We start from the raw sequence: 23,486 nt of genomic DNA on the forward strand, positions 1-23,486 counted from the left end.
TGGTAGGTACATTTCAACCTTTTAATACAGCAACTCCTATTCCTAACTTGCTGTATATTTCAGTTCATCTTGTGTCATTCCCTCATTACTCTTTCCTTCATCCAAGTTTGGTACTGTGTGTGCCTTTTTCCCAGGCTAAAATTACTCCCTTTGCTCACTTTGAGCAAATGTATTCAGATGTACACCCTTTATAGGTTCTTAAATTTCCACAAGATATCAACCCTATATACACTTAGTAACTGAGCTTTTTGCTTCTCACTCTTATTCAACCCTCAGTAAGGCATGGAGCTATTAATAGCAAAGTTTCAACATTCTGTTGGCCTCCGTGCTAGTACTTGTTGCTCAGTGCATCATTTTACAAATGAGAACCTTCTGGTTTCTACTATGAAAGAAACTGGTGCTTCGAAGAATTCCTTGTTAACCTACAGATGATTCCACTATTCCTTGATTTTTAAAAAATGAATAAATGTGGCATGTAACACTGGTAAGTTTAAGGTGTATAGCTTACTTTGATGCATTTATATATTGCAACATGACTGTGATGGATTTATAGCATAACATTATTATCTATATTCATCATACCGCACATTAGATCTCAGGTTTATTTATTACTCATTACAAGTCTGTACCCTTAAACACCACCACTCTTATCCAACACCCTGGTTAACCACCATTATATTACATACATTGGTGTTTCCTTGTTTTTCTTTTTTTTTTTTTCACCCAGTTAATTCATCCAGTCATTCAATGAAAGACTCTTCAAATCCTTTTTTGGAACCAAGTAGGATACAAATAAAGGACTAACAGAGACAAAACTTTCTGTGATCTCATATTCTTCCAAAGGCAACTTTGAAGTTGCAGAAATATCCTCCAGGGACTCTTTCTTTTACCTACTTCAGTTTTAAGAATTCAAAGATCTGGAGAAATCATAGGGTGCACACCGAGAGTATTAAGGATCCTAGGACTGTATCAAATGCCCAGATCGTTTTTTCCCCCTAAAATATAAGGAATTCTAAAACATGTTGAATGGGAAAGCATATGTGACATACTAGAAGCCAAAAATCAAAACCCTACATTGAATGTCACAATGAAAGAAAATTCATGTGTGAGTATAACCAATTATTATTAATTCAAGCAGGTATTTTATAGTTTTGCTACTGTTTTAGGCATCTGTATGTTTTATGCATTATTACAATTGATCACAAGGGTGGTTATTACCAACGTTATTTCTAAACTACCGCCAAACCCACACTGGTGGTAAAAACATTTTTAATTATCTTGAAGCTATGCCACATTTTCTCCTTCCCTCAAGAAAAACGTGTACCTTTTAGATGGAGATAAATATAAACAACTGGTCAATGAGCACTGTTTTTTTTCCCCCTTTATGGGAGCTTCTTCTTATATTCAAAACATACTTAAAAAACATACTTTTAACCACCAAAACTACCTGTTTGGCATCAATAATACAGAAAAACTCTGACCCAGAGTATTCACACCTATTATTTGCTTAATGCTACTTGGGAATTAGCAGGTTAGTTAGAAATTGAGAAGTAATTTCAAATATTTTATTGCTGAATCCCCAACTAAAATTTTATTTCCTTGGGCTAAATAAGACATATACAGATCCATTAAAAAAAAATAGTCATCCTATTAGGCAAATTCAAATCTGCCAACCTAGTTTTAGTCCAGAACCAAATCAACAAATATAGTCAGCAACTACATAGCCCTGACCAGGTGAGCCTTCTTGATGGTTTTTTGTGGAATGAGAGAAAGAAGGTGTCTAGGTACCAGTGGAACAATTTTCTTCCTAATCCAAGTTAGCCACTGGTAGTCATCTTGTCCTAGTTGGCTCATTAGATTCCTGTGTGTTTGTCTTCTCTGAGAAAAAAATCTTACCATCAGTTCTTATTTCAGACGTGTCAGGTGACTATTTTCCCACAAATACTCATTATTACTGGGGGAAAAAAAAATTGTTCCCAAAGCTTTTAGTCATGAATGAGTACACAAACAACACTTGGATATTAATTCCATGGTGCAAGGATTTCCTGCAAGTACCTTTAATATGTTTGCATTGGCAGCAAGCATTAGGATGTGCTAATTTGGCACCGTAAGTTATATGTGTAGCACAACACATTCGATAAAGTCACCCCAACCAGTATTTATCCATATGAAGAGAAAAACTGAACAAAAACATAGTTCTGATAAAGGCTGCATTCATACACCCAATACAGTTTAATTTTTTTTCACAATCGAGGGCGCTATTTAGGACTGTTTTGTTAATGATAAATAAAGACAAGAATTATTTAGAAAATAAAGTACTTCACTGTTCTTTACTGTTATATATTAAGTGTCTTGCTATATAAAATATACCCTCAGGAAGTCAAAATATTTGAAATCAGTGTTTCAAATAAAAATCGTAGCTATGTTACTGTTCAGCAACTCCATTCAAATAAACAATGGTACTGCATTCTCAAAAAAAAAAAAAAAAAAAGTAGCTGAGGCAAAAGCTTAGAAGTTTGCATTCTGGGCGTATAAAACACCTCATTCCGCATCCTTTAAGACTGCCACCCTGCTTCAGTAATTTGAATCTGCCATATCTTCAACAGGTAAAGCACTGTGCTGAGAATATAAAAAGTTATAAAAAGGCAATCATAAAAGATTAAATCTTGGTAGGCATGTCAGCTTTCTTTTAATAAAAACAAAAATAGTCATTGTTATCTAGTTAAATAAGTAAGTCTCTTTTGTATAGAGTGTTCCAGTTATTGAAAAAGGGCCCTTAAAAAACCCAACTGCCTAGATCTTAAACCCTACCCCCTCTTGCCCCATAATACATGTTTGAGGGAAGAGTCATTCAATGTGCAAATTGGCAAAAACAAATGTGGAGGAGAGGGGACTTCTTGAAATGACATGCCCGATCAAGTCTTGGTTTATTCTTTTACAATATCAACTTCCAAAAAGTAAAATAACCAAAGTAGTCCTAAAAATACACAAAACAGACCTTCATCTTTGCATTCCTTTCCCAATAAACACAAAAAGTATGTACAGCATGTTTAATATGCAATATGCAAAAGCTTTGTGTTGCTGTTAGCAACATCTATACCCACCCACCCTCCTTATTCACAAGTGTACCTCTACTAAACACAATTACATCACTAAGCCTGTTAGTTTGAAAGGGTCTTAAATTTGTTAAAACTGGAAAATCTTTGTATAGGGGCTCCACTCATTTGACTCAAGGTTATAGACTTCCACCGTATTCAGAAATTCATTGCCATCAAATCCTCCCACCGCATAAATGGTGTTCCCTACAGTTGCAATCCCAGCATTGCTCCTTGGTGAAGTCATGTTTCGCATCATCTTCCATTCATTTCTAGTTGGGTCATACATCTCCACACAACTGATGGCATGAGAACCATCGAAGCCCCCACCTACAAACAATTTTCCTAAAAGAGAAAGGAAAGGAGGTAAAGCTAGAGAGAGTAAGAGAAAAACTACTTAATCTGTTTTTCGCTAAAGTCAGTGGTTCTTAGTAGAAATGCCTGCTCATTCTATCAGAAAATACTCCTTAAATGCCTCACTAGGGTGGCAAGCGCTCTCTAGGAGCTACGGATACAAACAATAAAACTGATAAAAACCCATTCATACCTGGAACTCAGGCAATTTGAAAGGAGAGGGGTAGCATCTAACTGAAGTGTAATTCCCACAATTCTTTGTGGTAGCTACTATTACTGCCATTTCACAGATGAAATGAGGCACAAAGAAGGTGGACAATTCACCTAAAAATGCAGCTAACTAGTGGCAAGCCAGAGTAGTTCTGTGCACTGGAAATTTTGTATTAGTCCTTCAAAAGAAGTTAAAGAAAAGCAGATTTCAGATAACTGAACATTTTCTTGAACTTTCCAACTATATAAAATTATTTTGGTACAAAAACTTCTTGGAAACAGACCAGGAGTCATCACTTGCTTTCAAATATATATGCAGAACAGTTAATAAGTTATTTTCAAACAGATAAAAGGTTAGCATTTAAAAAAAAATTCATGGGGCGCCTGGGTGGCTCAGTTGTTAAGTGTCTGCCTTCAGCTCGGGTCGTGGTCCCAGGGTCCTGGGATCGAGCCCCACATCGGGCTCCTTGCTCCGCGGGAAGCCTGCTTCTCCCTCTCCCACTCCCCCTGCTTGTGTTCCCTCTCTCGCTGTGTCTCTCTCTGTCAAATAAATAAATAAAATCTTAAAAAAAAAAATAATTCATTATTTCCTTATCTGTCACAACCTGTCTGCATCTATATATTTAGAGAAGAACGGACAAGGCCTGGGGGTGGGGCTGCAGGCTACAGGCCAGTAGGCTACTTGCTGGCATGTCTACACATCTGTGCTTTCAGCAGTTGAGCCACAGCTTAACTAAGATTCTGCTTTATTGCCAAGACAATGTTAACTAAACTCATTATTATAATTACATAATTAAACATGTAAATCAGTAAAATGGATGTGTCTATATAAAACCAAGTTTAATGCTTTGGAAAGACTTTTTAAAATAGTCTTAAGTACTGCTTCCAATTAGGTATGGAGTAGATAATTAGAAAAGACTAGATCTAGATGATCTGCACTTATTTTTGCTTTTTGCAAATCAAATTCTTCGAATTCTTGCTCTAAAGGAACAAACTCCAAGATGATACATTTTGCATATGGTTTATGGAAGGAAAAGACTTAGAACTTCATTTAGTGAACTCATCAAAAGACCAGTGTGTTGATATATTAAGTACTGAGTCTCTATTAGAAAAGACTTCTAAAAGACAAACCACAATCCCTACTGCATCAGAAAAGATGGCTGCTTCTGAATTCTAATTATACAAGTATATAGTCTAAGTATCATTGACATTCTCTTGGAATTTTAGAAGGAACTCATCACTCCCTATTCCTCACTTTTCCAAATCCCAACACTCACCATCAAGAACAGCTACGCCAGCTCCTCGTCTAGCCACATTCATGGGAGCGATTAAAGTCCAGGTGTTATTTTCAGGATTGTAACGTTCTACCGTGTTCAGGCAATTCCAAGACTCTGCGCCTCCAATTATGTACAAATAACCACCAAGCTCACAGACTGCAGCCTGGTGTCTACCTATAAAATCAAGTCGAACCAAATTATTTTATCTCCCAAAACTCTAAGTCGTATACTACATATACTGTTGATTCAGAAGTTAAAATACACACACACACACACACACACAAACCCCCAAAACAAAAAACATGACACAAAAAAACTTACGAATGTTAAGAGGAGCACAGCTTGTCCACGACTTTGTTACAGGATCAAATACGTCACAGTTTTTCAGTCCTTTTTGACCATATGGATCAGAGCCACCAACGATGTATAATTTCCCATTCAGAGCGCATACTCCTATGTGAGTATAAAATAAGGTTATATCTTGATAATTTAATTATCATACTTAACTACTGATTTATCCCAGAAGAAAAGTAATTTTACCTGCATTACAACGGTTAGTTCTCAATTCTGGAACAGGAGTCCAGTCATCTATGCTTGGATCATACATCTCTCCACAACTCAGGTCATCTGAGTGGCCATTCGATCCCCCTACCACATAGAGTTGGCCCTATATCAAAAGTGAGAGATTAGAATTTCTGCCATTCTGAAGTATGAGAAACAGTTAAATATGGATTGCTTCTTCCTGCAACATAATGCGCTTACCATGAGTACAGCCATTTGAAATCGAGCCCTTGGTGTTCTCATGGGAGCAAGAAAGGACCAGTGATCTGTATGTGGATCATAGCATTCAACTGTTCGAAGACACTCCTCTCTGTTATAGCCACCTGGTAAAAGGAACATCAAGATTTACGTTTATTAAACTGGACCAGGCTTTCTGGTCCAGAATGATTTAAGTAATCTGCACTAGGAGAAAAGGAATTTTTATCCATAAATTTAGTAAGGCCCCACTAGTTGATGTTTTAACTAACTGCTTACAATAGCCAAACAACATTAGCAGTATGAGTAAATTGCTTAGTCTTGGCTTGAAAATAAGGACAGAATAATTCAGCTACGTTATAGTTTAAGAATTAGAAACAGACATTTACTTAAAGGTTAGGCAACACAATAGTATTTACTTTTTATTTCTTAGTCTTTTTAGAATGTGGTAAAGTAGAATGCCAAGGAAGAAGGCACATTAAACCCTGTCTTCCAAAGTTCACGTGTCACTAGCAAGCACAAACGTCCATTTGAGAGGCTTAGCCAGTTGAAAGTTTCCAGTAAGAAAACACTCATTGTTCTGTTCTCACCTGCTGCTATGAGCTTGCCGTTCATCTCTGCTGTCCCCAGACCAGATCGTGCATACTGCATGGGCGACATGGGCTTTTCTATTAGCTCATCTGGTTGCACCTCAAAGCTTAAACTTTTAATTAGTTTTGGAGTACTCGTTGGTGAGCTCTGTGGGCTGTTTCGCCCGTGAAGGAAAATTACACAGAATACACCATCCAGCACAGCCAGGCACAAGTAAGTGTTATCTGTAAGCACAAAAGTTCTATGTTTAAGATGCAATTATTATTACTTTTGGTTGCTGCGTGATCCTGAACTGGACTCCAGATTCCAGAGTGGAATGATCTGCTACTCTTTTCCAAATTTAGTTGCTTCTCAGTTTTTTCTCCACAAACCGTCACTTTCAAAGTTATTAAATGGTTCCACTCAACACTCCTTTAAAAATAAAAGACAATCTGACAAATGTAATACACTTACTTGAAGTCTTTTCCGAAGCAACGATTTTCCACTCATGCTTAGGGCTTTGTACTGTAGCATTTGGAGAAGAGAGACATCCAGTGGAACTGCTACTTATCATCGGCTTATGGCCATTCTCACGTGGTGGCTTTTTCTGCAAAATCAAAAGGCAGCTACAGAAACCTAGCCAAAGACCATACCTGGTGTACCTTTGTTCCTGAGCTATTCCACAACACTGAAAAAACAGTATCTTTCACCTATGTATGACGTTTATATCATAACTAAATTTAAAACAAACCAACTTTCCAATTGACACAAATTACTGGCATGCTTCCATCTCCACTTGTAAAGAAACAACTATACCTACACAAGTAGCCTGGTCAGGAAAAGCTCCATTTAAACAATTAAAAAAACATGTTGTAGATCAAATATCAGATACCTCGGGGGGGAAGGACGCCCCCCCCCAAATCTACATAAGCTCACATACTCTTTATACTAAGTGTAGAATCATCTTCCAAAAGAGCTTATTAATTTAAAAGGGTGAATTATCTGAAATAATACATTTAACCCACTGTCTCCAAGAAACGGTCAAATGTAATTAAATCATATGTACTCTGATACCCTTCATACAATGCCAGCAAAGAGTGAGCAGACATTTATCCAATCCAATCCCTCTGAGAAGTATTTTTCAAGACAAAAGTGGCAGTTAACAAGAAACACTGAAAGGTATATTTCTTCAGGACCACCTTATAGGTGTTATAGAGTGCTTTTCTAGACAAATCAAACTACATCAAAACACAAAAAATAGTAACCAGAAATGGAACAGTAATACTAAAAAAACCAAACATTCACAGAAGTAGAATACACAGGACCACTAAAAGAGGGAGAAATGGGCAAAGCTATAAATTTTCAAATGATTGTTAAGAGAATTACATTGTGTTCTTGTGTATGAGTTCCCTTTGATGGTTTTCTTCCAATTACTTTAGCCCTTGACACTTCTAAAGGCTATGATCACATGGAATTAGAGGAGTCAAAGACACCCTAAGAGGAACTACCAAATGAACAGGTACCATGCTGAGTCCCTAACCAAGTCTGCTTATCCACTTATTTCAGTCCCCAGGGCCAGAGACACATGGGTAGGTAAGATTTATAGTAGAAATTTGTCTCTTGTGGCAACAAAAAGCCACGTAACAACTCTTAGAGGAGAAGATTTTGGTAGCTACTTGAAGCTGTGAAAAGTCTGGTCTGTGCCATTCAACAAGCGTGGTTACAGCATATGAGGCTATTTTGAGAAGAGGCAGAGAATGCACCATGTTAATGGTTACCATTAAATTCTACTTAGACATTTGTTATATACCTAGGTATTACTAGGCACTTTATTCACAACATCTCTTTTAATCCAGTAAGGGCAGTACTGCCCTTTTATCCATTTTATAGGTAACAATACTCAGAGAAGATATTCATTGCCTAATGCAATACAACTAAAAGAAAGATTAGAAGTTCTGAGTATAAAGCCACTCTTTTTGTACTATGACAGACTTGTGTCCTCTGCTACTAGAAATTACAAGTTACATAAAACGCCATCCCAACCTGTGGGAAGAAGGGATCCAAAGTATCACAAGTTGATGATGCTTACATTAAGAGCTTTTATCACAATAAGAAAACTGTTCTAACATATGGACTATAATTGAGAAAAAAAAAAAAAAATCAACGTGAAAGAGAAAAGCATGGTAACAACGAAGACTATTTGGGTTTTTTTTTTTTAACAAGTCGTACAGAAGTGCTGGTAAACTCCTTTATACTCCTTCCGGAACATTTCAAACACAATCCTTTCCTCTCCTTTATCTTCAAACTTTCCTGTATCAACTCCTCCCACCCAGCCACCCACTGGCTCCACTTTCTTTGCCTCTGGCTTGCCAGGGGGTAATCTCTGGTGGCTGTTTCTTTTTCAACCACTATTACTTCTCACGCTAAGGGATTCTTGACCTTAATACTCTTTGGAACTTACACCCACTAAAGGTTACCAAGGGGCCTCCCAAAACTAATGTAGAAGACATGGTATCTATAACCTTCTTTTACATGACCTCCCGAAGAATGATTTGACACAGTTAACAATTTATTGTCCTCCTTCAAACTTTCTCTACCGATGTTAGCTAGCTTTTTAACATATTTTGATTCTAATTTCTTCCTTCCTTTCTAATGGCTTCTTCTCAAACTCTTTTCCTATTCCTCAAGCCTAATGTGTCCCCTCATCCTGTTTTACTTCATGATTTTTATCCAGGGAACCACCTTCTAATGAGTCACATATCAGAATCCCATTTTCTCAAATTCTTCCTTTTTCCTTAACTTTCTTACTCTAAATGATTACTAAGAACTCACTCAACCTTTGAAACTATAAATGTCTAGAGTCCACTCTTCCTTCAGGCCCTTGGATCAAGTCGTCATTTTTTTTTTTTTTTAATGACTACTTCTAAAAGTCTGTAAATTGGTCCCACGAACTTTAATCTACCTTCTATACTTGGGTCATAAAAATTGAAGGGTTTAATGCAATCACTTACTAGGATAAGAAAAACAAAAGGAAACAAACCACAGATCAGTTGGGAGTCCCATGACCTAGAGACTGCCCATATGATAGTTAACCACTTGTCTTCAATATGACTAATGTGTGGATTTTTGCTGTACAGAAATACAGTAATTTAACCAATCCCCCTATTTTGGGCTATTGCCCAGTTTTACACTATTACTAAAGTTGTGAAATATCTCTCTTCATATCACTCTCCTCCCTGGTCTAAAAATCTTTGAAAGTTCCCCACTACCTGTAGGATCAAATGTAAGCCCCCATCAGGTGGCATTTCCCTATTTTCTCAATCTTGTGACCAGCCATTCTAAGCCTATCATCCTTGCACAGGTATTGTTTGTTGACACACTTCCCTCTGCTATGCAAACTCATCTCAATCCTAGGACTGCTCAAATGTTGCCTCCATTTCCCTAGTTTCTCTCCTGTTCCACCATGCCCTCCCCTTTATGCCTTTTGCAGATACCTCTTGTAAGACTGTACCACTGCAATCTACGGCTGTAAGGTCCTGCACGCAGAAACTGTCCCTCACACACCTAACATCACGGCCTGCCACTTATTGGGCCCTCAAACTTCGCTTGTTTAAAGAGTAACTTTTAAAAAAAATGTTAACATTGGGGCGCCTGGGTGGCTCAGTCGTTAAGCTCTGCCTTCGGCTCAGGTCATGATCCCGGGGTCCTGGGATCGAGTCCCGCATCAGGCTCCCTGCTCAGCGGGAAGCCTGCTTCTCCCTCTCCCACTCCCCCCGCTTGTGTTCCCTCTCTCGCTGTGTGTGTGTGTCTCTCTCTGTCAAATAAATAAAATCTTTAAAAAAAATAAAAATAAAAAAAATGTTAACATCTTTAGAGTTATGAGGAAAAATATTCTAAATGTTCAAAATGCACAACTATGAACAAAGTTCTCAACTCAAACCCTGGCACTTTTTGTGAAAGTAAAGATCTCTGGCCACTACTGCCACAGAATACCTGAGAACTTCACCAATCAGGTTTATCATTTACTTTCTATTAAAGAAAACCATCCCTTAAAACTGGGTTAACTCAGCCTACTCTATAGTTTATCCCTCACAAATACAACGTTGAGCTGAAGGCCAAACAAAAAGAATGCATACTATATGACCACTTATGTTCACTTCAAACACAGGCAAACTAGCCTATTGTTTCAGAAGTTAGAATAATGGTTTCCCCTGGGGGATTGTGTAGGGAGGTGACTGGGAAGGGGCAAAGAAAGGCTTCCAGGATGGTAGAAATCTCTTCTTCTTCTTTTTTTTTTTTTTGGTAGAAATCTCTTCTTGACTCAAGTAGTGTTTAAATTAGTGGGTTCACTATTTGACACTTATGATTTGTATACTTTTCTCTCAATTATTTGTCCCTAGACTAAAAAAGTTTATACCTGAGATTAAAAAAAATAATAATAATAAAAAATAGGGTCTAACAACACTCTTCCTGTTGCAAAGTATTTTTTTGTAATCTAACCCCAAAAAAATCAATTTCTACTTTGCTTCATCTTACTGGCCTTTCTACCTGTAAATCCTATTTCACTGAGAAAAAAATCTAAATGTGTTGAATTCATTTCTTTTTATGTGGCAAAAACAGTAACTGTTAAGAAAGATAGGCTTGTTTTGTCCCAAAAATGTTTCTGTGCAGTTATACCAATGAAATTCTTCCACTTTCCTTTATTAAAGGAAAATTTCAGTATGCTATAAAATGCTCTAATCCCATTTTAACCTGCGGTTACCTCAGATGTGCAATGTGTACCTGCACAAACTGAATGTGGTCATCATCACTGCCAAACACCTCAGCCTGTCCATCTAGTAGGTTCCCATCAAGCAGCTTGTGATCAGCTGAGTAGTACAAGGTTTGAACCTGCAAAACAGCAACAGAACACCCATGTGGCTACCGTCTCCATGGCTACTCCACTAGTATGCAGATCACACAAACGCCTCAAGGGAACCTCCAGTGTGCTTCGTGAACTTCTTGACATCTTGCTCTGGCAGGATCCCGAAGTAAAGAAAATACAGGTCATGGTTGTAAAAATTTAAAAAACAAAAATCAAATACAGAATCTTCTAATACTGGCCGGAAGAGTCCTTGGCTTGATTGGCTTGAAAGAAATCTTCATTTTCTCATAGCTTCTATTATATGGCATTAAGAAAAAAGGCACTAGTACAACATATAGAGGCTCTTAAAGAATATACATATTTACAATAAAATGTGGAGTATGGCTTACACCTTTGAAGTGGTCTGATTTGCATTAACATATTTCTGTCCTGTAGGCAATGCCAAGAAAAACAGATAAAAAGCAAATGCAAAACGCAAACAAGCTGTAGAGATACCTCCCTTAGCAGATGCAAACACATGGTTAGTGCACCTGATTTTCAAGTGGGAAATGATATAAAACTTAGGGAGCACCTGTTGGCCTTCCTAGAACATGATAACAGTATGTTTCAAGGCCTAACAGATCTGGTAAGCCTTTAGTGGGTGTGAAAGGCTCAAGTGGAATGACAGATGCAGGGTCACTCTACTGCTCCATCTGCATATGTTTTAATTCCCATCATTTCTCCATCAAATTTTTCTTGTGTGTTTTTAAAAAGTAGCCCAAGGTAAGTGAGTGACTATATGTATGAACAACACCATTGAAAAACACAAAGCTTTAAAGAGAGAATCCTGTAAAGGAGTAAACACCATTAAATCATCATCGCTCTCTGCCCACAGCGGATTTTTCTTAGGAGAACTGGGGCAGGACTGCTGCTTCTTTACGTGTCAATACACTTGAGGTTTCTTCTTGTTTCTTCAGTCTTGGGTATCCTAGTTTTGTTAATAAACCTATGGGGAGATAAATCAATGGGGAGGAACAACCATTAGAAGCTTTTACCTACTTTCAAATTTAAAGCAAAAACCTGTGAAGAAAAACTTAGAATCTACAGAAAATTTCAGTACCACCTCCCATTTCTAAAGCAAATTACATGCTACTTTAAAGGAAGTTAACAGCACATAATAAGCGAAGAAATAAAAAAAGAAAAGCAGAAGACCAAACTGAACGGTTCATTCAGCTCACCTGGACACCCCCCCTGTTTCTCAGCTTAGGGGTACCTATAGCAAAATTTAAATTCTTTAGGGTCATGGTTATAAAATAAAAGTGAGAGGGAATCCTTCATGTTATAGCAAAATAAATTTTAAGAATTGTTGAATCCCATTTACTTTAAAACTAACCTCTTCCATCAGCTCTTCCAGACTGTCTCCATTCTCCCAGATGCTACGCTGCACCCAGTTGATTACCTTTGTATACAGTTTGCCATTGCTGGGCAAGCAAACATTATCTTCAAGCATTACCTCCAACTAGAGTTAGGAAAAAACAGTGACACATAGATCAGTGTTGAGTCTCTAATCCTCAGCTAAATGCTCAATTTCATAATAAAACGGTCATAGATGCCCAATCACATTCCATATATTTACTCTAATTTATAAGAAAATCAGTAGCCAAAAAATACACAAACGGGTAGGCAGAAAACTGTTACACTGCTAAAAATAACAGTATCATTTCGATGTACTGTCTTTTTCCCAACCATTACTTACATGCTTGAAACATGGGACAAAGATTCCGTGCCTGGAACTAAGTAGTATATATCTCTTGATAGATTTTTACTCCTTACCTTTAGCCGTGGAAGTTTAAGAAACTCTTCCTCTTCTGAAATTTGTAACAAATGCTCCTGAATATAAGCATCAACCTTATTCAACAAACGGGAGTCTCCCATACAACTTGCAAAATTTCGGTAAGAGATGCAGCTGGTAACATCCATTCTAGATAGTAAATAATCACCACAAACCTTGGAAAAGAAATACACAAGCACCAACACTTACATATATTTTATTTAACAAATATTTAATACTCAATGTGTAAGCATTATGTGAAGATATAAAGATGAATCAAAAATCACTGCCTTAATCAAACAACAATGGGAAGAACATACATATACAAACAAACATCGAAGAATGCCATTCAAATGTCTAAGTTGTTTAAGGAAAGATGCAACAAACTGAAATGCTGTGATAATGCATATGAAATGTTCAAATAAGTATTTCCAACTAGAATAATTAGGTAAGACTTCATCGTGAAGGCAGTATCTGAACTGGGATCTACACGGGAGATGATGCTGAATGCACAATAGAGGAAGCAGGGAAGAAAGATGTTGCGAACGATTTAGTTTGGCTGGAGCAAAAGACAAGACAGGTAGGAAATAATTTTGGAAAAAGAGCAACATTAGGGAAAACCTGCACTGCAAACTTGAGGAATATGTGCTACAAATCATAGAAGGATGCAGAGACGTGACATTATAGGAGGGGCCAGGAAACGTCCTCTTAAGGCTAAATAGTATTTTAGGCTTTTGGACCATACTGTCTTTGTCACAACCACTCCACTCCATCACGACAGGTGGAAAGCAGCCAGAGACCTTATGTAAATGAAAGCTGTGTTCCAATAAAACTTTATAACAGGCAGCTGGCTTACAGTTTACTGACCCCCAAATTAGAGAATTAAATGTTTTTTGTTTTAAAGATTTTATTTATTTATTAGAGAGTGAGCATGCGAGCGCACAAGCGGAGAGTGGCGGAGGGAGAGGGAGAAGCAGGCTCCCCACTGGGCAAGGAGCCTGATGCAGGGCTCGATCCCAGGACCCTGGGATCATGACCTGAGCCGAAGGCAGACGCTTAACCAACTGAGCCACCCAGGCACCCCAAAAATTAAATGCCTTTTATTCTATGAATTATTAAGCAGCTCTCACTGGCGTTAAGGTCTAGGAGACCTTTTTTTTTTTTTTAAGATTTTATTTATTTATTTGACAGAGAGATAGAGAGAGAGCACAGATAAGTCAGAGTGGCAGGCAGAGGGAGAGGGAGAAGCAGGCTCTCCGCTGAGCAGTGAGTCCGATGCGGGGCTCGATCCCAGGGCCCTGGGATCACGACCTGAGCTGAAGGCAGACGCCCAACTGACTGAGCCACTCAGGCGCCCCTCTAGAAGACCTTTTAAAGAGGAACTCCAGAATGAAGAACAAATGAACTGAGAGAATATAAGTTATATGATTAATTCTTGAGAAAAACAGGAGTATTTTATTTTACATCTTGCTATCAGTGACTGATACAGCTACCCAACCAAGAAGACTACTGGAAGAGCATGGGTTTAGCTCAAATTATCTGAGTGAAATATGACTTTTCTCTATAACTATAGCTAAATGGTTAATAAATGGTTAAAATAACATTCAGTTCTCTAGGGGATGGGGCCATTTTCAAGTTCTTGAAACTAAAAAATGGCTTATGACAAATTATGCATTCTAATCATGTAAAAACAGACTTGCTAGTAATAGTCCTCCTTATATATGTTAACTTCTGGTACTCTACCTGCTTTACTCGGTCCATCTTCAGCTTTTTTGCCGCAGAATAAACATCTTTTACCAATTCTTTATCGGCTTTCAACCTTTTAAAAAAAAAGTTCTTTATCACTTAGGATACTAAGGCCTTAAAACACAAATACTTAACTGAAATAAATTCAGACAGACTTGGAATTTCCTGATGACATCCCCTAATTATACAATTTATAAAGTACTTACTGAGCAGTGTAGGCATAATTCAGTAAGACTTCAACAGCTTCTGGATTGAGATCATCAAATTTAACATGAGAAATTCCATGAGGATCACTATCACTATTAAAGATTTCAAATAAATAGGGACTGCAGCAAGCCAGGACTGCTCTGTGTGCTAACATCTCATGGCCACAGACCTGAAATTATGAGGAATTAAAATTAGAAGTACTGTGGACTATGTATAGCTAATTACCACACTGGATTCTTTAATATTTAGAAGTAAATCATTGTTTTTTAAAGTTATTTCATGAAATGCCTACCATGAAAAAGAAAATAAGCAAATCTAAGAACTTACTGCTTTTAGTAATGAAATATCAATTCTGTAGGTTTCCAATTAAGTTTTAAATACCTGAAGTCGAACATCACAGAACTGGCCACTTTTCCTCAGGGCATTTAATTTGGCAACAGAAGACTCAATAAAATTTTCGTCTTCAAACATTAAATATCCATTGGGAATCATTTTTCCTTATAAATTTGGCTAAAGGGCAGAAAGAAAGCAGTGTTATTTTACTTGTGAATGAGGATTTTTATAATTATACCTTAAAGAGTAATATGGTATCTTTATTTTCAAATTCTATCCTATCAACACAAAAATGTTATTACACAAAAAACATTGCTGAAACACTGGCACTGAATGTCCAAGTCTTTGTACCCCTGTACTTTGGTCCTAAGTCTTTGAGGATTCATACAGCGGTGAGTATCTCAACGCTTCTGTTCTAGGTTTCCATGCACATTCATTGCGAAGGGTAAGAAGTGTCAACCCAGCCCTGCACAAACCCAAACAAGGAGCAATCTAAGAACCCTGGAAGGATGTAAAGTGGTCATCACTTATAGGCTTCCATCTTCTGGGCTGCTGTCATTGCTTTACTCCCAAAGCAAAGATATACAAGACAAATGTAAATTCTGTTCCCTTTGCAAGGTTCAGATATTAGAAATCACTTATCTCCTAAGAATACATGCTAGAAACTTAATGTTCTTTAAAAAAAAGCTCCATTTCACCTTTACTTGTGAACAACTGACTAATGGCTATACAAAATCTATCATTAAAAAGCAGCAATAGGAGATTTCAGTTTGAGCTGATTAAATTCAAAATAGTTTATAGAAAGAAAAAATAGAAAAATGTTTTTTTCTACAAATGATTACTGACTTTCCCTTTAAGAAAATTATGAAAGGCTGTTAGTAGACCGGACACAGTCTTCAGAAGAACAATGTGTCTTAATGTTGCACTGAGCCCTGAATATTCACTTACCTACTGAACTGGTGAGAAATGGATTTCTGGGACGTCTTAGATAATCCAAGGACAAAGGAGTGTTAAAACTCAGCACTTCCTCAAGGTATGAAGACAGGTGGTTGAAGTGAAGGCAGAGGTGTCTTAAGCTCTAATGGTGATTCCAAAACTATCAGGCTTGAAATGATGTAATCAAGTCCTTAAAAGCTATAGACACGAATTTCTTCTGTGATAATCATGCATCATAATCTGTAATAATGACAAATTTTAGATACTCAGAATGATCAAAGACTGTCATTGATCTAAGTGCATTAGATCAAAGTCCTTATCTTGAAGACATCTTATTGTCAATGACAGAAGTACAGAAAATAACACAAATGCAATTATACATAAACATTTTTCATTTGACCTACAACTATTCAGGTGATTAAAACAAACAAACAAACAAACACTTTCCCTGGAAGACAGGAGCTAATAACGTGTATCATTTGAGTGAGATATACAAGCACAAGATTAGAGAACAAATACAAATATTGGTTAACTCTAATATTCTTTACTATTAGGTTACAACTAACATACAAACATAGGATCTGTCCATTTTCACCAGCCAGCAAGCAACCTTTGGGCATTATTCCCAGACACGTATACAATGTTACAGTCAAACCGGACACACTGTTCCCCAAAATGTGGTCTGCTCTTCCTAGCCTCTATACCTTTGTTCAAGTTCTTCTCTCTTCTTGGAATACCCTTAATGCAACCTCTGCCAGATGAAATCTTACCTCCATAGAGCCCCTGCCAAATCCCCCCAGTTGAGAGAAGTTTCTCCCTATCTTCCACATACTGAACACTCTCTGAAAGCCATGTGTAATCTTCTAGCTGGTCTGTTGAGTTGGGCTTCTGTGGACCTCCTTATCCTCCTTGATTCAAGGCCCTGTAAGGCAGAGCCTCTGTCTTGTTCATCTTTGTATCCATCCCATCTCCCCACTACCAAAACAACTAGCCTAGAAACTTAAATACAAAGATGAGTACTAAGAAGTGAACTAAATAAACAAAAAGGGAAAATACTGATGCCTGTTCTTTGTATGGTCCTTTTGCTTATATACAGTAATAAACTACCAACGGAATAATTCTAGTTCAGACCACATCTTCAAAGTAATCATATTCAGTCCTCCTACCTCCATTTCCCCCCTTCATTTTCACGTGTCATCAACTCCAAGTGTCAAATTCAGATGGTACTTATTTTTTAATCACCTGAACTGCTATGACACCACTGTCATTATAATTCAGGAAACGAGAACTAAATAAATTATTTGAAAGATGTACACACTTTAAAAAATGGACATCTTAAAATTACCTGGATTTTCCTGATACATCAATCAAACCCAGAATTCTAACAATTATGTTCAGGTGAATGAATAATGACTTAACCCAGAACCCACTGAAGGCTGGTCCAGCTCCAACTGAACAAACTGTTAAGTTCAACACATGCACAATCTGTAATGGAGCTGGATCCCACATGCCCTAACTGGTTTCTCTATAATTTAAATTCTATTCTATTTCAAGGACATCCTGAGTAATTGTGACTCAGGTTGGGGCTGTGGTCAATGCTTACCCTGCAACAAAACTGTATCATACTATTATGTAATACTGATTTCCTCTGCTCTAGAGTTGCGTCTAGACCAGTTAGTTCAGCCTTTAAGAAATAAGTTCTGGGGCGCCTGGGTGGCTCAGTCGTCTGGCATCTGCCTTCGGCTCAGGTCCTGATCCCAGGGTCCTGGGATACAGCCCCACATCCGGCTCCCTGCTCAGCGGGGGGCCTGCTTCTCCCTCTCCCACTCCCCCTGCTTGTGTTCCCTCTCTCACTGTGTCTCTCTCTGTCAAATAAATAAATAAATCTTTAAAAAAAATTAAGTTCTAACAAATGATTTCCAAATACCACACAATTCTATGTACACAGAGAGAACACACCATCCTAAGAAAACCTTCAGACATTTTCAGCCAAGACCCAGCTCAAATTAAGAAAATCTTTGTATATATGATACATACTTGGGTGGCCAATCCACAGACATAGTTGGTAACTCCTCACTTCAGTTTCATAAGCTGCTCTTAAAAGGGTGAAGAGGGGAGGGAGAATCCCTCCATGCAAATTAGATTGATATAATTAAAATGTGCTTTTTGAAAAACCATACCAGTTTTAATTATTATTCATTGTTTCTCTGTAAACTAGTCTTGAGCTAACCAAAAGTAAAAATGACATCTATTTATATTTGATAAATTGGAAGTTCTACTTAAATTTTTTTTGGGGGGGGGAGATGGTTAAAATCACTTCAGTCCTTTGGAAGAAAAACTGAAAAATTTCTGGAGCAACTCTAGGTATACAAATTTGTACAATATTATTAGTTTTGCAATAAAATGAGTTCTTCTATATTTAGAACTTGAAGATTTTTCTAGTACCTCAAGGTCTTAATATGAATCTCATCTCTTCAATGATCAGTATAACCCTACTTGATTTTAAGAGCTAGCCCAAGTCCACTTGACATTTAAATTAATGCAACAAACTTACTTTACTCAATTACTGTCCTCATATTCTGTAGGTCCCTACTCTCAACTCCCCCACCCCCAAGTTGGAGGAGGTTATATCAACTCCTGCCTGCATAACCATGTCTTTGAAAGTTCACAATCACTTTCACTCAAGTAAGCATTGGGCAAATTGAGTTTCAAATGATTCTAAAAATTTGTAGATCTTAGTTTGGTCTGTGAAGCTCAAACTCAGTAACTGGTGGAACAAAAATGTGGGCAGAATTTTTTTTCCTTGAAAAGCCAAACCAAAAGCCCCAACAATCTCGAGTTATACAAAAGTGTAAAACTTAAAATTTTCTTTGGTATTTAAAGAACACGAAAACACTAATCCAAAGGGATATATGCACCCCTATGTTTACTGCAGCATTATTTACAAGAGTCAAACTATGGAAGCAGCGCAAGTATCCATCCATAGATGAATGGATAAAGAAGATGTGGCATGTACACACACACACACACACACACACAACGGGATATTACTCAGCCATAAAAAAGAATGAAATCCTGCCATTTGCAACAACATGGATGGATCTAGAGTATAATGCTAAGCAGAATATACCAGAGAAAGACAAATACCACATGCTTTCACTCATATGTGAAATTTAAGAAACAAATCAACAAAAGAAAAAAGAGACAAACCAAAAAACAGACTCTTAACTATAGAGAACAAAGAGATGATTACTAGAGGGGAAGTGGGTAGAGGAATGAGTGAACTAGGTGGAGGGGATTAAAAGTACACTTGTCTTAATGAGCACTGAGTAATATATGGAACTGTCAAATCACGATATTGTACACCTGAAACTAATACAATGCTGTATGTTAACTACACAGGAATTAAAATCTAAAAAAAATTTTCTTTGCTATTTAAAATATACATTTGACTAATTCACTTTAAAAATTAAAACTGGGGGGCGCCTGGGTGGCTCAGTTGGTTAAGCGACTGCCTTCGGCTCAGGTCATGATCCTGGAGTCCCTGGATCGAGTCCCGCATCGGGCTCCCTGCTCGGCCTCTTCTGCCTCTGACCCTCCCCCCTCTCATGTGCTCTCTCTCTCTCTCTCTCATTCTCTCTGTCTCAAATAAATAAATAAAATCTTAAAAAAAAAAAAATTGAAACTGGGGTCAAATACAATATATTCTGGTAAATACACTTCAGTTCCTTAGTATCGCCAGTGCAAGAAAATGGAGACAGAAGACTCATAAATGAGTAATTAAACTGCTTTAGTAACACCCAGAAGTTCACACGTTATGTTACCACAGGCCCCAAAAAGATTAGCTTAACTGAAATACAATTCAACAGGTCTTATCCAAGAGTTGTAAAAAAAAAAAAAAAAAAAAAAAAAGGTAGGCACAATATGGCCTCCCCTCCAAATTCTTCTCGGGCCTTCAGTAAGTGCAAGATAAAATGTTATCATCAAACTTTCAAAGCATCCTTAAAACCTCAAGGCAAATTACAAATATTATTTAAGTTTCAAGGCAATCTTTTGAGGGCAGCCAACTCACAAAATAGGAATGAACTCTATTTTTAAAGGACAGGTTTTATAATTATACAAAGGAAATCAATCTCTGTAAAACCAGAAGTTATACATTCCCAACGTCACCTTTCAAACTACCATCTCAAAACTCACCAAACTCATTCACTTCCTCCATCCTCATTGTTCTGAAATTCTTATGTTCCCATTTATGGCACCAAACATATGGCAGGCACAATTTGGAATGGGATGCTCCTAATACCAATGGAGTTAACTCCAATCCCCCAGCCCTGAAAACTTCACAGACCAACCAGAAAGACAGATAAATCAAGCAGTGAAAATAGTTCAAACAAAAGAGGAAAGGGGTATGACAGCATACATATTCCAGAAACTGCAGCTATTTCTGTTTCAATGCATTATAGTCTGCAGGATGCATATGGTAAATAGTGGGAGAGGAAGTAAGAAAGATCAATGTTAAGGTTTAAACAATGCTGGAGAGCAGAAAAGGATTATTAGCAAGAACACTCTAGCAGAACTGTGGGGAATGGTCTGGAGGAATAAATAAAATATGGAAGCAGAAACATTAAGATATTATATACCCTTGCTTATCCTATACTTTAGCTTGGATATGTGTGGCATCATTATCAAAATCAGTATCAAAATTAGAATTCCAAAAAGCTTAACAGTTATTTTGAGTTTGCTGCATGCTCAAAGTCAGTAAAGAAGGAAAAGAGGAATTTGCTTTGGGACATTATAATGCGGAGGTACCTGCTGGGTATTCAGGTTGATACCAGAAGTGCTGGAATACTGATCTGACAAAAAAAAAAAAAGAATACTGATCTGATAGGTAGGAATATACTGATAGGTTTAGAAATCACAAGGGGTAATTCAAGTTTACAAGTGAAGATAAGCATGTATTTTCTGTGCTTCTAACAAAAGCCCAGAGATCACCCCCTTGTTCATAATTCCTCCATTTACACTCTCTAAAGATAGGAGGATCTCCGACCTTTTAGAATTCCTTCATTGAGATCTTTGACTATAAAATCATATTGTTGAAAAGTCAATGAAATGATTTTCAGGAGTACTTTATCTTAGTATCAGCAATTAAGACATTTCCCTAATGAGAAAACATTTTACATTAAAAAACATTTGCAAAACTACATTCAATTGCCATCTAAAATATACCTCAACTACGAAAAAGCCCCCACTCCAAAGTAAGTAGCCCCAAAGATACCAATTTAAAACTAAAACCAAAACCTGGGATCCTCTGGGGTTTTTTGGCGGGGGGGTGGGGGGGTGTTTAGAAAAACGGTACAAATGAAGAGGTCAATGGTTCTAGTCCGGTTTACCACCAACTACCAAATTATAGACATTTGATAAGCAGCCTGCCAGCTAGCATTAAATGATACTATTGTTAATCCAATTTTATTTATTTTTTAAAGATTTTATTTATTTACTTGACAGAGAGAGACACAGCGAGAGAGGGAACACAAGCAGGGGGAGCGGGAGAGGGAGAAGCAGGCTTCCCGCAGAGCAGGGAGCCCGAAGCGGGGCTCGATCCCAGGACCCTGGGCTCATGACCCGAGCTGAAGGCAGACGCTTAACGACTGAGCCACCCAGATGCCCGTTAATCCAATTTTAAATAGTGTTTGCCTTATCTCCAGATATACAACTGCTCTCCTCAGCATCTTTAAGATGGAAGTTTCAGCACGATTATGCCTAAAACTATTCATCAGTATTTTGTTATCCTTAAATCAAATGCCAGTGTTAGAATTATTAAACGAAAATATGGATTCTGGTAGTTTAGTCAATGCTGTACTTGTTCAACTGTTAAGAGTAGTACTAGGCTTCCAAAGTTGTTATTACTAGACCGAAGATCACCACATAAAGTCCTTAAAGAACAGTTTGATAGCAGGGTATTCTAATCCTCCATCACTGGTTAACAGACATTAGGAAACAAAACTGCGCCCTTGAAGCATATTTCTAGTTGCTATAAGTTTTGAAACGTCAGCTGTTTCAAACAATAGCTCTGTCTACTATGTATTGAGCAACAATCTATTTCTAAAATATTTGTGGTCCAAGTCTTCTTACATTCAACTCTCAATGCGGTATTGCCTGATACTTTGTACCATCAAGAACTTACAACCAAACACCGTTTTGCAAGATGCGTTTAAGAATAGAAAAAGAGCAAACCTCTCCGCCGATTTCTTTTGTAAAAAGGAAAGTGGCGATCGCCCCAGAGTGACTGAGGAGCCCCGCAGCCCCAGGCCTTCCTCCCCGCGCGGCCGGGAGGGCGCCCACTCCCAAGGCTGGAAGGCAAGGGGCCCAGCGCCCGCACACCCCCGGCTGGGATTGGCCGGCCACGCAGTCATTCAGCGCCGACACGTCAGGGCAGCTGCTCCCTCCCTCCTCCCGCCCCCTTCTCCCCGCGCTTGGCAAGAAAAGCGGGCAACGTGGAGCGGGAACAAAGGACCCCGCGGCCCACGGCGATCCGGGACGCGGTGCCACCCCACTCCGGGCCCGAAGCACCGATGCAGCCTGGGGCCGGCTCCCCGCCCACACGCGCCGGGTCCTGGGAGGTCCCAGGGAGGAGAGTCCAGACCTCGGTTAGACCCAGACACTAGGAGTCGGTTCCTGACAGCGGGAAAGGAGATTCCCGCGTCCTCCTTCCGGCAGTCATCCTTGCCCCGTGGCGCCCTGACCCAGGCCCCCGAGGATCCCCCGGGCAAAAACTCCCGCCCTACTTCCTCTGCCCCAGCTCTCTCTGAGGCGGCCGGCACCCGCCTCGGCCGCCAACGCGACCCGGCAACCATGGCAGCGCCAGGAGCGTCCTTCCCCGGGACCAGAACGCTGCTCCGCGCCTCGCACCGTCTCCCCAGCCGCCCGCGCCATCCCTCTGCTCGGACTCCGGGCGCCCTCTTCCTCCTCCACCGTCTAGGTCCTGCGCGTATTACCTGGTTCATCTCTGAAGAGATGGAAAAACTCATGTCTGGAGCTTCGATGGGGAGCAGGAGGAAGCGGGCGGGAATCGGCCCAACGGAAAGCGCCTCGAGGCCGCGGAGGGGGGGAGCGGTCGAGCGGGAAGAAGACGAGCGGTCCGTCCGCGGAGGCTGCGAGGAGGGGGCCGCGCCACCGAGGGTTCGCGGGGACTCGCTCGCTCGCTAGCACTGCCGCGCCGAAGCAGCAGGCGGAGAAACTGTGCCGAGCAGCTCGGAGCTCCCGACCTGCACGCGCGTCCCGGAGACACTGCCGCCGCCGCCGCCGCCCGCTCGCGCCGCACCCCCTCG

At 39.0% G+C, this 23,486-nt stretch overlaps 1 protein-coding gene across 4 annotated transcripts; it reads right to left on the minus strand.

Annotated features, from left to right (window-relative positions):
• Nucleotides 1–588: 588 nt before the first annotated feature.
• On the minus strand, nt 589–23,470 carry IVNS1ABP (influenza virus NS1A binding protein). Of its 4 annotated transcripts, none has more exons than XM_035010668.1 (15): nt 23,154–23,470; nt 16,171–16,398; nt 15,271–15,399; nt 14,889–15,058; nt 14,680–14,755; nt 12,939–13,112; nt 12,499–12,624; nt 11,045–11,152; nt 6,737–6,869; nt 6,283–6,507; nt 5,699–5,820; nt 5,477–5,603; nt 5,258–5,389; nt 4,937–5,110; nt 589–3,440 (listed from the first exon to the last, which is right to left on the minus strand). In XM_035010668.1, the coding sequence occupies exons 3-15, from the start codon at nt 15,379–15,381 to the stop codon at nt 3,187–3,189; spliced, it is 1,932 nt and encodes a 643-aa protein (XP_034866559.1). In that variant the 5' UTR covers nt 15,382–15,399; nt 16,171–16,398; nt 23,154–23,470; the 3' UTR covers nt 589–3,186. The 4 variants fall into 4 exon arrangements, with proteins under 4 accessions (XP_034866559.1, XP_034866561.1, XP_034866562.1 ...); XM_035010670.1 differs by lacking the exon at nt 23,154–23,470 and adding an exon at nt 22,393–22,414; XM_035010671.1 differs by lacking the exon at nt 12,939–13,112.
• Between the last annotated feature and the right edge of the window lie 16 nt (nt 23,471–23,486).

Source organism: Mirounga leonina, unplaced genomic scaffold (genome assembly GCF_011800145.1).
Source record: "Mirounga leonina isolate KUSES-001 unplaced genomic scaffold, KU_Mleo_1.0 Mir_154, whole genome shotgun sequence".
Taxonomy (NCBI): domain Eukaryota; kingdom Metazoa; phylum Chordata; class Mammalia; order Carnivora; family Phocidae; genus Mirounga; species Mirounga leonina.